The sequence below is a fragment of the Glandiceps talaboti genome, chromosome 10 (genome assembly GCF_964340395.1).
Source record: "Glandiceps talaboti chromosome 10, keGlaTala1.1, whole genome shotgun sequence".
In the NCBI taxonomy this organism is placed as follows: domain Eukaryota; kingdom Metazoa; phylum Hemichordata; class Enteropneusta; family Spengelidae; genus Glandiceps; species Glandiceps talaboti.
In genome coordinates this window covers 18,618,271-18,635,770 of record NC_135558.1, presented here as the reverse complement: position 1 = coordinate 18,635,770, position 17,500 = coordinate 18,618,271, and the positions used below count along the sequence as shown (strand labels likewise).

The following is a 17,500-nucleotide window of genomic DNA, read 5'->3' as shown; positions in this document are numbered from 1 at the left end:
GGAAGAAAAAAAAAAGTTGAAATTTTTTTTTTTAAATTTTAAAAATAAAATAAAAAAATTAACAAAAAATATATTTTGACTTTTCAATTATATATAATCCTTAAAATAATTCTGGTTTGACGAAAAATAAAACAATATTCTCAAATAAATGCAAACTTATATCAATTAAAATAATGTGAACATGGAATAAAAGTACATAAACTGTTAAAATTAGTTTGTAAGTACGAAAAATATAAAATACTATAGCAAAAATAAAAAAATACTTTTGGCCTGAACGGCTTCCCATAGATACCACCTACCTGTCACAGTGTTAGATTTCCACACAAAAGTTACAATCACGATGCTTTATTTGTTATCCGTGCAGCTGAATGTTCGTAGTTTGTTCTGACGAAAGCAGACGAATATGGCGTTGCAAGGTTTACCGCCATAAGCTTACACAGGAATTCCATTTTTTTTATCCTTCGTTTCCTTTTTTATTTGACAATATTCATTCAATTTTTTGAACCCCAATCTGTTGTTATTACGATTAATATAATCAACTGCAACCATCGTCGAATTTATTGAAATGTGTGAATTCATGAATAAAAAGTCAAAAGTAAACACATGTTCTGTGTAACTGGTGTGTCGACGATTTAGTCCAAAGTAAACAGATCCTGTCTGTGCAACTGGTGTTTCGACGATTTCCATAATCTGAGTGCGAATATTTCATATGGCTAACTTCTAGCGTGTTTTATCGTGCGGCCAGAAAGTCTGTGTCGCATTAAAAACAACAACTGCGTGACCGAGTATGCAGTGTGAACATAGAAGTCTTACCTAATTCTAAATCACGAAGCATATGGAATGAGTCATCACAGCTGTGAGCTAATTCTGATTTTTATTTATTTTTGAATTATTGTTCAGGGTTTCGCAATCTATAGTTATGACGTCATACACAAGGTCAGCTGGGGAAATCGTTATACAGACATGATAATTATAGTAACAACGATAATGTTATCACCGATATTTACTTATTTGGGGCAAAAAATGATAATTTACATCAAAATTGACGTGCAAATATACACAATGTTGTATGAATTTTAATTTAAAAAAAAAACAGATTTTGGATTATTTCAGCTTTATGTTAATGTCGTTGTAAAGTGACAGACAGCTGTTACATATTATATGATATCATAACTGTTTTCGTGTTTGGAACTCGACTTATTATTGTTAACAAATAATTTTTCAAATTTTAATATTCACATTTCATTTTAGTGAATTTATTGCATTGTTTAATTCGTGAAAACGAGAAGCAATCTGAATATTGTTGGGAATCAGTCCGTGACACATTTCGGCCATTCACAATAATCATTTATTTTTAACAAAAAGAGGATTTGGAGGAACGATAATTACAAGGCGTCACATTTATTTTATTGTTTAGGCAGACGACTAATTTGACTGCTTAGTTAAATATTCCTCCGTCCTATTAATTCAAAAGATTAATTTTTAATAGATTTTAATATGCGTGATTGTCAATGACAACCTTACAGGTTATCCTGCCACTCATGCAAATTGTGCAACATATTTTCCGAGAATATTTTCTTTTTCATTTTAATCGGTCATTTTATCAAGTTTTTTGGCACTTTGCAATTGCTTGATTACAGTAGACAGGCAGATCATGTGCGACTGTATTTCCATGTACACCAGGAAGAATTAAAGTATCATAACTTGCTTCACATCCAAAATGAAGACATTTTTTAAATTAAAGTGGACTTATCGATGAGGATTTGGTATTCAATTTGGCTTTTAAATACATAAATAATTTCATTATGGTTTCATACTTGAAAAAATTAATGTAAAACAACATATGTCAAATCCTTGTTTGTAACTTGCAAAAATAAATTGCAAAAGATTAATAAATGTGTAAAATGTTTAATATTGTACATACAACAACAAAAACACACCTTTTACACACTTTTCAACTTTTTTTGCAATGTATTGAGTTACAAACACAGACTTTGTTGTTTCACATTCATTTTTTCAAGTAGGAAGTAATGATAAAATTATATTATGAATTTTAAAAAATCAAAATAATCGCACACATCCTCATCCTATGGCCACTTTAAAAACTGGGAATAGTGAGTGTATATCTTGAGACTTTCTTGATAAATGAATGTGCTAACTTTTACCATGTAGTTGGCTGAATTTGATGTTTTCTCTGCTCTTATTTCATTAGGGAGTCCTTCCCCTAGTGGTCTTACCAGGGTCAGGAGAGACGAATATGATGAACATTATCTGGAACTATACGTTGTAGTCGATTACTCAATGTACAAATATCATGGTGATGATACAGAGGAGTATGTTATGATCATGTTAAATGGAGTAAGTTGTTGATTTTAGGTTTAAGTATACACTTGGTGTCTGGCTATGAGGGCCCTTGTAGATGTATATTACCCCCGATATTACCCCGATTGAGGGCTGTTATGCAACAATAATCCTCGAGGCTAAGTGAGGAAGGAAATATATGCTATTGAATAGCCCTCGATCGGGGTAACAGACGTCTACTAGTGCCCAAATACGGCATGACAATAAGTGTTTTATAACATATCACAATCTCAGCCATACATTATTTCCATAGTCGAAGCAAATCCCCTATAAGACTTCCGGGCTATACGTACCATGAATATTCTCCTAGCCCAGCTAACCATGTGTCTCAACAGCACTGCTGCTGCAAACGTCAACATGCTAGATGCACAGATGGTATGGTAGACAAACAAATCCGTTTGATTCAACGCATGGACACAAATGAGACTAAATGGGGAAAGATGAAATCTGGCATTTTGATTCATAAGAGAGATGCTAGCCCATTTGATTCTGTCTATAATAACTTGTACATGATGCAGATAACTTGGAAGTGTTGTACACTTGCGCGTCACTGTAACATATAGACGTGTTATTTAGAGCTCCCCCAACGTCTGTAACTGTATATTTAGTATGTAATCAACCCCTCCCACTAAAATAAAGACCGCCGCATCCTTTACTATGTAGCTGTTGCAGAGTAGGCTACTTTTTGTGTCTGACTGAAAAGAACAAAAACTATGTCGAACTTCCAAGCAATGTTTGTGGTAAGTGAAAATTTTAACCTTAAGGCTACATCATAACATGTCCAAAGAAAATGTAAAACAACAACCAGAATGTTATTTTTCGTATTTTTCCCCCAACCGAGGGGTAATCTTATATATAGCATACTTAGATGCCGGTTCTGTATTTCTTTTCAGGTTGCAGGGTTGTATGCTGACCCTTCACTCGGGGTGGACATCAAATTATATTTGTCAAGGATAAAAATATTAACCGAACCACAGGTAAGGTACCGCAGTATATTGTGATAGTTTTGTCCACAGTCTTGTTTGTGTATCACATTCAGATTCGATAAGAATTATATGGTCAGACCGAAAATGTATCATAATATTGACCGAAATGTATATCCCCCGTTTCTAAAATTGCTTAGCTTGTTTAAAGTGGCCATATGGATGAGAATTTGGTATTTATTTTGCATTTTTATTTGATAAAACAGCTTCACTATATGTTTTTCTACTTGAAAAAACAATGCGAAAGAACAAATACCAAGTCCATGTTCATAACTCAATACATTACAAAAAGATGCAAAAAGTGTAAAAAGTTTGTTATTGTACTTAGAATAACAAACATTTTACACATTGTTTAATGTTTTGCTGTTTATTGAGATGTGAACATGGACTTGGTATATATTATTTCACATTATTTTTTCAAGTAGAAAAACCTAGTGAAGCTGTTTTATCAAATAAAAATCCAAAATAAATACCAAATTCTCATCCATATGGCCACTTTAAGGGAAAAAAACAAACCCAGGGATATTTTATTGATCGCTTTTCGGAAAGTAAGTTCCTTTTGTAGTTCATTTTCTCAAACCAGAGCTATTATTTCTTCTGCGACACTGCGAAATGGACGGTGCCATAAAAGAGGCTGTAGTTTACGACGATGGTGTAGTTCCGAATTGTTATTATCATAACGTGCACCGTAAAATCAGATCCTCCCATAGAGATTATTTTGCTGCGTACTTCACCGATGGAGAGGGTAGCTGCCCTGGACGGTTATACGGGGAACGTTCGCGCGAAAGGAGCAATTTTACTGTATGAGAAATGGTAATGTTAATACTTCAAGCAGGGTTACCTGCACTAACTGCACATGGGAATTTTTCATCACGTAACCAAATATATACTCACTAAAATGGTCAGTTACTTATTTTGAAAAAGATATTGTATATGTAAATTAGTGGTCAAAATTATGCGTGGTGTAGTTTAAATCTTGAACGAAAGCTTGGTTTTGAACCTATCGCCATGTTTAAATTTAATAGACCTAGTTTGTAACACTAGTATCGTTTTTCGACATGATTGTAGATATTAATCAGTTGTTGATCTTATCCACTCGTATGCAATAACAGGTTTTAAATCGTGATCGCCGTCGAGGGCGCTGATTTTTGGGTACAGACCCAAAATTAATTTAATTTTATTTATGATTGAATACAGCAATAAAAATACGTTCACCTGTAGGTGATTCAATACTGTTCAGGGTGTGTGATATTACGAGAAAGTTATCGTCTCTAACAAAACATTTTCAAAAAAAACAACATTTACAATTGCAGCTAGTCGTCGGGCTTTAAACAACACTAGTTACATGTCAGACTATACCAGACAGTGCTATGGCTTGAGAAAGGTCCTCCTGTATTTAGTAGGTGGTATGACAATATTTGTGGTTTGGCGGTTTCGTGTGCGGAACCCCCCCTCCTCCCCCTTATCGATTTTCTCCCCTTTCCTCCCCTCCCCTCGTCCATCGTGTTATCTTTACTATTTGTGCAACGATCACCATCATCATTAATCAAATCGTGAGGTCAAAACCTCTGATTGCAGTTTATTTTAACCGTATCTTTAATTACTTTTTTTGTTTGTGTAACTGTTACCCAGACTGACCTTGAAATTGAAGCTAACGCCGACGTGATGTTGCAGAATTTTCGTGATTGGATGATACCACAGTACGTCGCCGATGATTTCAGCCCTTACCACTATGACGCTGCAGCACTGATAACAAAGTAAGACGAAAATGAATTTAGTCCTCAGTTTGATATAAATCATGTTATCGGAAACAATTATTTTGTGTCTGTATTTTGCTAGTTACCAATTTAATTGGAAATGATAGATGAAGCGCATTGCAAATTGAATATGGTGTGACATGTTTCCAGTGTTAATAAAATGTACGGTTAACTGTAACTGTTATGTTTACTGGGAATACTCTCTGGAACAGAGATTTACATAGAGACCATTTTATGTATCCTTGTAACATTTTCTTTCCATAGTCGTTTTGTTGGTTTTACTTGACTATGTGATATTTGCATTTAGTATTCATCAGATTCTGTGAGTTCCGGACCACAATACCTCGCTAACCTCGTGTTCCAATGACAACGACCTGTGGTCTGTAAGGTACGCCGTGACAGGGCGCCCTCACACATCGGTCAACCCCCACCGGTAGATCTGGACTTTCTTTCACATCATAGAACAATTTTCCTTTCGATCTCCGCCACTGCAAGTTTCTAACACCCACCTGCTGTTCTCTCAAGACCTTTCTCTAAAACTTTAATGGGGCTTTTCGAATGACCCATGTCCGTCCCTCTGTCAGTGGACAGCTATATCTCTGACATGCATTGATATTCTTTTTTTAAACCGATACCTGGCGTATATATTGTATACTATAAAGTACATAGGCACGTCACTTCATTTAATGATCGCATCAGAGATGTGCGTTTTGGGTCTAAAAACGTGACTTTTGGTCAAAAAAACTGTAACCCCAAAACTACTGTCCAGATTGGCCTGAAATTTGGTGCGAATGTTAACGTTCTTCAGGGTGTGTAGATTAAGAATTGTTCATGACACGATGATTCCATCAGTGATATGCAGATTAGGTCTAAAAATCTCACTTTGTTCGTCAAAAGATCTTTAATTCCAAAACTACCAAAAATATAGTATAGGTGACTGGATGGATGTTTATAAGTCATATCTTAATACTTGGTTAGAGATCAAACAATTGCAAGTGATGAATACGTGTGCTTCAGTAAGTAGAATACTACTGGTACCTTTTGAGTGTGCAGCAAAACTTTATGCCCCCCCCCAAAAAAAAACAAAACAACAACAACAACAAACAAACAAACGTACAAGTCCAGCTTCTGGCCTTTTAAATGCTGTTTAATTCTTGGTTATTACAGGGTTGATTTGTACAGTGGTGAGGAACAGAACTATGACAATACAGGGCTGGGATATAAATATGGCGCTTGTGACCCGAACTCAATGTACTCTGTCAGTGAGGATAGTGGACCAATGGCACTTGTACTTACATTAGCACATGAACTTGGACACAAGTAAGTCGCTTTACAAGATCTATGTAATATTATAACTCTGAATAATAAGTGTTAAATAATGCTACTGGCCAGTATTTGCCGAAGAACGTCGGTAACTAACTACACGTACAGTCTCGGTTTATTTGAAGCTGGGAATGTATGCTTCAAATTGATTATATTGTGAAATAGTGGTGTTGGTTGTGTTAGTGGTGTGGTGGTGACGACAGTGATGATGACGATCGATGGTGATGATGCCGATGATGACGGTGGTGGTGGTGGTGATGATGATGATGATGATGATGATGATGATGATGATGATGATGATGATGATGATGATGATGATGATGATGATGATGATGACGATGGTGGTTGGTGGTGGTGGTGGTGGTGGTGGTGGTATGATGATGATGATGATGATGATGATGATGATGATGATGATGATGATGATGATGATGACGATGACGATGACGATGATGATGATGATGATGATGATGATGATGATGATGATGACGACGACGACGACGACAAAGATGATGATTATCTGATCCTCATAAAGATACTCAATTCCTACTTTTCTCTTTAATTTCTACCACAGTCTAGGAATGCATCATGACGGTAATATGAACTCCTGTTCTGACAAAGTGAACATTATGACTGGCTATCCAGTCGATGGTCGTAACGCTATTAAATGGTCAACATGTAGTCAAGAAGCCATTGTAGCTTTTATGAAGTGAGTACAAACATGCTGCAGTGTATCAATAACGTTTAAAGACAGAACTGCCCTATATAAAGAGGATAATGGCTAATATATGCAAATGCGGGAAATTCAAACTGCTGTACAGAGCACTCGCTTCTGGGTCTTGTTTTCAGCATTTTTTCTGTGCTTCGAGAAACACACAGGTCATGTAAAAATTGTTTGTGAATGTTGTAGGATGGTAACTTGATACACAAATTAGTTGAAAACCAGTCTGTTTGTTTCATAGAATGAAAAAACCTGTCCAAGTGAGACAAATTCCCCTGCAAACAGCTGCTTAGATTGTGTGCCATCCAGGATTATTCAAATATGCGGCATTTGCATGTGAAAAACCCAGATATAGGGAATGTTTATATTTTGGTGATTACTTGCCAGTGAGTCATCACAAGTTCTCCACCTCCAAACATACAGTCAGTCATATGCAAAAATGGTCCCAGGCGCCGCCAGTTGCATGTTTAAGCTTATGGCAAGAGAAAGTTAGACCACAGGGAACAGCACGAACATGACATTCACAAGCCATTAACGGTCCAAGTGCAACAAACCCGCGGGCTTGCCTGACGAAAACGGGTGTCATAAAAGTTGTTTGCATCTCTAAAGCTGTTTGTAGTGTTACTTATAATAGCCTAATAAATTGATAACAACTGATATAAGACGGAGATAAGGTTTGCCTCAATTGACCCACTCCTTAGAAATGATCTTACGCTGTGAACTACACTGTTTACTTGTGTTATGTAAGAGCCCATCATCACATGTGTAAATATTGGTACTCTTTGATAACAAGTGGACTTGCTTCTTTAATGGCTTGTCCCAGTAATGATAAATAATTGTAAATAATTTGTTCTCGCGATTTTCGGATTTCTAATATTATTTTCTTATTTTCTCAATGTTTCAAATAAAGTTTTAAACATTGCCATCCTGACTATTGTTTCCTCTCACTGTTTTTTTCCTATTTCCTACCATTATATCACTGGTTTATCAGAGTTTACCAGCTTCGGATTAATTAGTAGATTGCTAATCATGGAGCAAACTCATGGGCTATTTGCACATTGTGCAGTGAGTTTAAACATATAATGATCCGACTAATTGCAGTACGGATAAGATCAGACTTCTTTCAGTGGTCTGAGGTATAACACAGTGGTAATGGTAGAAATAGGAAAAAAGCAGTGAGAGGAAACAATAGTTATGATGACAACATTTAAAACCATATTTGAAATATTATAGAGAAAATAAGAAAATAAAAGAAATCCGGGAAATCGCGAGAACAAAGTGATCTATTTGTCCTGTTCCCTGTGGTTAGACCGATGTTCATTTAAGATTTATGAAAGTAAACGTTTCTCATGTGTAATTTCATAATTAAAAAGAACGCTATAGAATTTAAATAAGGAACCAAAATCTAAATGTACTTGGCGGCTTTTGTTTCAGATCTGATAAGGCATTTTGTTTGAGTGATTACCCATCGTCACCGGAAGGCTTGATGATCGATACACGTCCACCTCCCGGTTTGATATACGGCAGTGATATGCAGTGCCAATTGATCTTTGGAGTTGATGCCTATGACTGCTTGGAAAGAACAGGAGAGGTGAGATGAAAGGATGAACGTGTTATTGCAGGCACTGTCACCATATTACATTTTTCTTTCCCTAACCCATGCCATTTACATAGTACCTGTAATTATTTTTTCTCAGTTGATCAAGCATACTTTCGATCGACCATTAAAGTGGCCATATGGATGAGAATTGAGTATATATTTTAGATTTTTAATTTATAAAACTATTCGATCATGACTTCTTGCTTGAAAAATCAATGTGAAACCACATTGTCTAAATCTGTGTTTGTCACTTAATACATTGCAAAACGCCAAAAAAATGTGTAAAAATGTAAATTGTTATTGTACGTACAATAATATACATTTTACACATTTATTATGCTTTTTTGCAATATATTGAACTACAAACAAGGACAATCATATGTTGTGTCACATTGATTTTTCTAGTTAAAAATAACCCTAACCCTCATCCATATAACCATTTATTCGTTCATTTAAATAGCATCCTGTAAGCGCAATTTCCTCTCTAAAACGAGCATCGTTTGGTTTGTTTTGAGCTAAACCAACAGCGTGACTGTGACGTAGGTAGACATGACCTAAGTAGCAAAGTTTGTATCTATATCTACTGCATGCGCGTGCGTCGTATCCATAGTTACGAACTATCTTTCGAACCAGTTGCATTTGCTTTAAAATATATTCATTTTGAATACCATATTTTATTTTCTGTCTAAAGGAAAAATGCGAACAACTAAACTGCTATCAACCGTCCAGAAGTTCTCAGTGTATAACGGACAACAGGCCACCACTGGAGGGGACGTCGTGTGGTTATGGCCAGGTAGGTTATTAGCCGATCACTAGTTAGTATCGGAAATCTAGAAGATCTGTCGGCGAATAGAGTTTCAAAACTATGTTAGCTTCATACTTCCTACAAAAACCCTTCGTATATCTTATCGATGAGAATTGCATTCCGTATGACTCTAAAGACCCGTCGTTTTAGTTCCGCAAATACTTAACAGGCATACTGTGTAAATGCGAGAATTTCAAATTGTATTCAGACCAGCGACCTCTACGGCCAGATTACTCCAAGACTTTTTTTTGATTGAGACTCAAAAGTACTGGAGTACTGCATGATGGAAATTTCCCTTTTTATTGCTTATTCGAGTTACCAAACGATTAACCATTTTGATAGTCTTACAATATTAGTATTCGACTTGTTCAATTCTTGGCCTTATTTTTCCTTTTTGGTTAACAGAAAAATTAAGATATGGTTTTCTTTGTGTGAATCATAGTGTCTTTACGTGATTGCAAACAGTTTGGTGAACACTATCAGTAACGTAACGTTGGGGGGGGGGGGAGTTTACTACATTTTCCTTCACAAAATTTGAAATGAATAACAAATTCAAAACACATGAAGATTACGTAAAACTCTTGCCTCTTTACGGCAAGCTAGCCTGATTCATGTTCTCTGCAAGAGGTGACGTGAATGGGAATACTTAATGGCCAAACCCATCATCATTCACAAATTTATGTTTCAGTGGTGTATGGCAGGGTATTGTGTCGATAAACCAGAATTAGAGGAGGGTGAAGTGGGAATTCAACCTGATGAAGATGAGGAAGAATTTCTTGACGACAATGATAGTTGGCTTTCGTATGATGACTACTCAGATGATATCACCGAGACACACATTGATAATGACTATGGGCAGACAAACTATCCTGGTGAAGACCAATACACAGAACCGGGCTATCCCAACGAAGAAGGTGAGGACCAGTATGGGAATACAAATTATCCCGGAGAACAAGATGGACAAACGTATAACCCAGAAGGGGACCAATATGGGAAAACCAATTATCCAGTCGAAGGAAACGACGGACAAACAAATTATCCCGGAGAAAACCAATATGGACAAACAAATTACCCAGGGGAAAACCAGAATGAACAAACCAGTTACCCCGGGGAAAACCAGTATGGACAAACCAATTACCCCGGGGAAAACCAGAATGGACAAACCAATTACCCAGGGGAAGAGACTGGTGGACAAACAAATTATCCTGGAGAATATCCAATTAACCAGGAAAATGATGAACAGGACCAATATGGAAATGACAACTTTCCCGAAGGACAGCAATATCCCGGAGAAGGAGAGACAAACTACTTTCCTGGTGAAGATGAATATGGCCGCACACAGCATCCTACATTATCAGTACTGCCAACAACAACACAAGAAGACTTCGTTCTAGGGTAAGTAATCAACCTCGAGGTATCTCTCAATGTCCATCTCTCTTTCCGTCTGTCTTTTTCTTTTTCCTTCTGTCACTTTGCTTTTTTCCGCCTAGTGTTTGTTTGTTTGTTTGTTTGTCTGTCTGTCTGTCTGTCTGTCTGTCTGTCTGTCTGTCTGTCTGCCTGTCTGTCTGTCTGTCTGTCTGTCTGTCTGTCTGTCTGTCTGTCTGTCTGTGCGTCTGTCTGTCTGTCTGTCTGTCTGTCTGTCTGTCTGTCTGTGCGTCTGTACGTCTGTACGTCTTTGTCTATCGCCTTTCTTCTTTCTGCCTTTCTCTCATTTCTCCCCCTCCCCATGTTACATTATAAATACTTTAGTTTGTTGGCATAGTTTGAGACCAAACAATCAGTCAATCAATCAATCAATCAATCAATCAATCAATCAATCAATCAATCAATCAATCAATCAATCAATCTATTTGAAAGTGATAACAGCGACAATGTAGATGCCAGTATTTTGATACACTTAACACGTACTTCTATGTTCTTTGCACTTTGCAACTAGGTGGTTTGAGGGACCATGGAGTAACTGTAGTTCAGAATGTGGAACGGGTAACAAAACAAGAGTGGTGGTATGCGCACTGCACAATTCTACTTACCATATAGAAATTGAGGAGAGTATCTGTACAGATTCCACAGAGTTCAAGCCTTCAGAGTTTGAATTGTGTAATGTACATTACTGCGTACTGAGTAAGTTTTGTGATATCTTCACTTTACTGACTAAATACAACTTTAAAGATTTACATGTAAATTTTCTTTATCTCCTATTTGGCCTAAAATTCAATGTGACACATTTGGATACAGGATACAGGACTAGGTTTTTGTATGTTTTGGCATTGTATATAATCTATAGATAAACTTAGTAGTTGAATGTTTTATCCTCACCACCACCACCACCACCACCACCACCACCACCACCACCACCACAACCACTGTCGCCGTTGTCGTCGTGGTCATCAATCAGCAATCATCATCAACAACAACGACGACAACATCATCATCATCATCATCATCATCATCATCATCATCATCATCATCATCATCATCACCAACACCACCACCACCACCACCATTACCACTGTCGTCATCTTCGTCGTCGTCATCATCATCATCACCACCACCATCATTACCATCACCACCACCACTATCATCATCATTATCATCATCATCATCACCACCACCACCACCACCACCACCACCACCACAACTACAAACACCATTACCACCAAAATCACCACCACCACCACCACCACCACCACCACGTATCCACCACAACCATCACTACCAGCATAATAATCCTCACTGTTGTCATAGATACGCTTTCAAGACCAGTATAAAAATGTCACAGATATATTCAATCATATTCACAACCGCCAGTCACGTGACGTTGAAAACTTATCAGGGCACCATACTTTTCTACCAAAAGAGGAAACTAAAGCATATATACAAAAACAGCATCATCATATTGAACACCGCAATCAATACACCTGAACTCACTATAATAAATCGTCTATATATTGTTATTAATAATCCCTTTTAAAATTTTTTTCTTCACAGAGAATTTCCTGTTTAAAAATGACACCATGAGGTTTGGATCAATAGTTCTCGGTGCAGCCGTGTTGGTTTTAGCTGCCATATTGGTCCTTGTTGCCGTCTACAAGAGATTTAAACCCTTCTCCGCAAACCAAAAATATAAATATACCCAATTGACAACCCAGCTCGAAAGTCCAGGAATATAAATTTACTACTTAACCAAAAAAAAGTACTGTAAAACCATAAAGATAAGTAGGCGTCACAATCGAAACAAGACTTAAACATTCATAAATATGGTGAAGTGTACTTTAAAGTACCCTTAGTTTGGTGAAGAATAACTGTTTGATACCTGGTACCCCTAGCTGGGTGAAGAATAACTCTTTGATACCTAGTACCCTAGCTAAGTAAACTATAACTGCTTGATACCAAGCACCCCTAGCTAGGTGAAGAATAACTGTACTTTCCTCGGAATCCTTTAAAGTAACTTTTCAAATCGGCAAATAGGTATTTATGTTTTAGGCAATCGTGTAAAAAAAAAACATGATACCCCTAGCAAGAAGGTAGAAATATTATTCTGAAGCTCGATGTTGTACACGTAAAACGATATTTTGTTGCAAAGGTGCACAATTGAATTTATATTTTGAGGTTAATTTTGATGCTGATAATAGCAGTGTTTGCTCTACTATAGCTCAGTCAAACAAAGTTAACCCGCGCCTGCCACTTGCAGAACCCAAACCGGCTATTTAAGTACGATATAGACAATTTTATATATACATATATAAACTCAGTATATGGAAAATGTCTATGCTAGAGTAAACAGTGCTCAGTACATATGTATGTAGAGCGGTGTAAATAGCGCACTATCGAGAAAGATACACAGGAGCCGTTACACAGTGTTTCACGCTGTTGCGATCATCAGCCGACGGCCATCATGTCAGCGCCTTTGTAGCTTGCCTGATCATGATACTGTGTTATATGTATAGTCTGTTTGATTGTATTGAATAGCAACAATAGTCACCCGAGGAATTTGCAATTCAATATACAATTTATTATGCTATAGGCGGGTCAATGAAGTAGTATTTAGTGGACAAGAGATTTTATTTTTTACAGTCGATGTATACTTTAAGGGTTATAGGCAGATAAATTATGATTCAAAGAAATTTTACTTAAACTGCAGATGTTGGTAACGCCAATGATATCAATATGGTGCTGATATGCTGGTAACATATAGGAGAACATGAACTCATCGACTGTCGTATTTGAAATTATTTTTAAAAGATATTTTAACATGGCTGGCCTGCACGGTCATATTTTATGGCTGATGGAAAACCTAATTTATTTTAAATATTATACAAGGCTTGTAATGTTTTTTTTTGACACAGAAAGGGTGAACCTGTTGAAATTTTATGAATATGGTTTTATATTTTAAAACTGTATTTTTTTAGCCTGTTGGTAGGATGTGTAAAATATTGGGAAAAGTTTCAAGACAAGTCGTAATTAATGAAGCAGAATCGCTAACATATTCTTATATGAACTTTGAACTTTGAACTTTGAACTTGTTATAATTGGGGACCTGTGCAATATGGCGAATACCTGCCATTTTCTAGATATTACCGATTTTAATTACTTCCATTATTTATTATTTTATTTGTTGAGAATGTTCATTTCTTGGAATGGTATAGACGTAGGCTTTACACAGAAACGTAAGAGATATCATTTGTACAATAGATTTAAAAGTCAAAAAATAAATAAATAAGTCAATTATCTAGATTGTGGTGTACTGCCGTTTTGTATTGAACCGCTTGTGTATTTCAGTTTGCAAACCCCTTGCAAATTTCAATTGGGAACCTTTGTATACTTCAGTTGCAAACTCCTTAAGCTTGTTACATGATTTCAGTTGCCAACCCCTTGTACATTTCAGTTGCAAACCTTTTGTGGATTTCAGTTGAAAACCCCTTGTACATTTTAGTTGCAAACCCCTTGTACGTTTCAATTGGGAACCACCCGAACATTTCAGTTGCAAACCCCTTGTACATTTCAGTTGCAAACCCCTTGTACGTTTCAATTGTGAACCCCTTGTACATTTCAGTTGCAAACCCCTTGTGTATTTCAATTGGGAACCGCTTGTATATTTCAGTTGCAAATTCCTTGTACATCAGTTAGTTTAGTGGCGAACGCCTTGCATATTTCAGTGTGCAAACCCCTAGTGCATTTCAGTTGCAAACTCCTTGTACATATCAGTTGCACACCCCTTGCAGATTTCAATTGGGAACCCTTGTATATTTCAGTTGCAAACTCCTTAAGCTTGTTACACGATTTCAGTGGCGAGCCCTTTGTAAACATATTTCAGATTACAGACCCCTTGTGCATTTCATCAGTTGCAAAACCCTTGTACATATCAGTTGCAAACTCCTTGTACGTTTCAATTGGGAACCCCTTGTACATTTCAGTTGCAAACCCCTTGTAAGTGTCAATTTGGAACTCCAGTACATTTCAGTTGCAAACCCCTTGCACATTTCAGTTGCAAAACCCCTGTGCATTTCAATTGGGAATCGCTTGTATATTTCAGTTGAAAATTCCTTGTACATCAGTGATTGTAGTGGCGAATGCCTTGTGCAGTGTGGAAACCCCTAGTGTACTTCAGTTGCAAACTCCTTGTACATTTCAGTTTTCAAAACCCTTGTATATTTTAGTTGCAAACCCCTTGTACATTTCAGTTGTAAACCCCTCGTACGTTTCAATTGTGAACCCCTTGTACATTTCAGTTGCAAACCCCTTGTGCATTTCAATTGGGAACCGCTTGTAAATTCCTTATTTATTTATTTTTTTATTTTTTTTATTCCTTATTTAGTTCAAAATTCCTTGTACATCAGTGATTTTAATGGCGAACGCGTGTATATTTCAGTGTGCAAACCCCTGGTGCATTTCAGTTGCAAATGGTCTTTTCAGAATTCGAACAAAACAAAATCCTAACCACTTGTTGTGTAATTACGTCAATATTCATACGTGAGAGGGTAGTATACATTTTTGATAGACTGCAACAATATGAAACATATACAATCCATTTCATGTTACCCTTGACTGGCTCTGTTTGATACAATCACGCACTCGGAAACCAGAGGGAAACTGAACATGCTACACTTTGATATAGCAAGGTTGAATGAATACAGTTTCTTGCGACATTTTGTCTAACTAAAATGAACAAAGTGCTACTATATTTATACAGACATCACAGTGAGATATTAAAACGCCTTGGCGCCTGCATGTCTGCGTGTAGTTGCAATAACGTTTAAATGATTTATTTCATTTAGACAAATTGTAGCAAGAAATTTTGAGCTTGCTCTTAAATCATATCGCATGTAGTCTCTCATTGGTTTCCGTGTCGTTGTATCAAACACGGAACCAGCGAACGGTAACATGAAACTTGCAGTATCCCCGAATAAATATCAGCGGACGTCGTTTCAAATCACCATGGAAATGTCATCAACTGATATTGTGTCAAAAATACATCCCAAATTCAAGTTTCGCTAAAGAGACTGAATGGGTTGACCAATGAATATTCATGATCCTGATAAGTGCCAATTACCTTCAGTGAAAACGACATGAATATTCATTGTTCAACCATTGCATAAGCAACATCTTGTAATCTACTTTGGATTTTGATTTCCTTAGTAAATATGATAAATTTTACATTATAATATTCAAGTGTATGTTATCTATTTCAAAACTTACACTTTACAAGTGAAAATACTATAAAACAATAATTGTTATCCAAGGCTTTTGAGCTGTTGCATTTTTATCAGCAAAAAGTGTTAGAAAACCCCCAAACGTAGATCAGGTGGGTAAACATTGCTACTGACTCCCATGAGGCAATGCGACCCGGAACAAAGATCTCCAGATGGAGGCTAGGGACTTCAACTCGACACTTCTCTGAAATTACGTATAATATGGGTGATGTAAAACCAGGAAATGACTTTCCAGAACCCGAATTCGAAGTTAATGAAAATGTTTTTATTTCCTGGCGTGGATGGCGTTTACTTTTAATGTAATTTCAGCTTATGTTTACTTTTTTGTGAGTCATGTTTTTCCTCCCCCCGAGACCAACAATATTTCTTGTGATTAACATAAAACTAATTAATTATATGAATATTCAGAAGTCAATTCAACACTGTGAAAGGGAATGCACTGCATACAAATACTGGGTTGTCAAAGCAACCCCGATTGTAACCGTACCCGCTGCGCGTAACCGTTTGATTGCTTCTTTTTCCCATGTATACGCCTAGATGTCATTTTAGCTATGTTTTAAAGATGACTGATATGAATTTTGCTTTCGAAAAGAAACCCATGAAATAGTCATTATATTTACCATGAACTGTATATCTGTAGACGTGTAAGTAGGTGAAGTCAACCAAACTGAGTCCATTTTCTGTATTCTTTTCACTGACAAGCAAAAAAAAAAAAGAATCTACGATATATAATCACAAAGTTTTGGGTTTTATTAGCGATTAATCAAGAGGAAGGGGAACGTGAAAGTTGTCCGTAAATGCCCCCCCCCCCCACTCCATTCATATGCCCACTGTCCACTACCAAAAAAGTATATATGTTCGTCTCCCTTATTTCCCTCTTAGTCCCATATCATATACAATAATCTCCCGAGTTCATTGGTGTATTTTAAGGCGTTTGATTAACATAATAGCGAATATAAGCATCTTTTTTTGGGAAGAGAATTGAAGACAACGCTAAATGATGACGGCAGGGAAGTGGAGAGTCTGCCAATATGGGGAGAGGGGGCAGGGAGAGGGTCACATATATATATTTCGGAGCGGTGGGTTCCGTTGTGAATCCAGCAGGGGAGAACATGTCATAAAATGTTGCAGTGAAAGGACACACACGAATACCAACAGCTTTCAGTTTCAATATAACTAAAAACAATGTTTGTTGGCTGTACCTGGTGTATGGTATACGTAATGTGGAGTTTCTTGGCAAATA

General features: G+C 36.7%; 1 protein-coding gene across 1 annotated transcript in view; it reads left to right on the top strand.

The window, feature by feature from the left end:
* Window positions 1-14,216, top strand: part of LOC144440934 (A disintegrin and metalloproteinase with thrombospondin motifs 12-like) — a 20,761-nt gene extending 6,545 nt beyond the window's left edge. Inside the window, exons 5-14 of the mRNA XM_078130402.1 lie at window positions 2,213-2,358; window positions 3,255-3,338; window positions 4,977-5,101; window positions 6,269-6,421; window positions 6,996-7,130; window positions 8,577-8,733; window positions 9,434-9,535; window positions 10,236-10,942; window positions 11,484-11,668; window positions 12,536-14,216. Of these exons, the coding sequence (XP_077986528.1) occupies window positions 2,213-2,358; window positions 3,255-3,338; window positions 4,977-5,101; window positions 6,269-6,421; window positions 6,996-7,130; window positions 8,577-8,733; window positions 9,434-9,535; window positions 10,236-10,942; window positions 11,484-11,668; window positions 12,536-12,717 (1,976 nt within the window). The 3' untranslated portion in view covers window positions 12,718-14,216. The remainder of the gene's footprint in view (window positions 1-2,212; window positions 2,359-3,254; window positions 3,339-4,976; window positions 5,102-6,268; window positions 6,422-6,995; window positions 7,131-8,576; window positions 8,734-9,433; window positions 9,536-10,235; window positions 10,943-11,483; window positions 11,669-12,535) is intronic.
* Window positions 14,217-17,500: the final 3,284 nt, after the last annotated feature.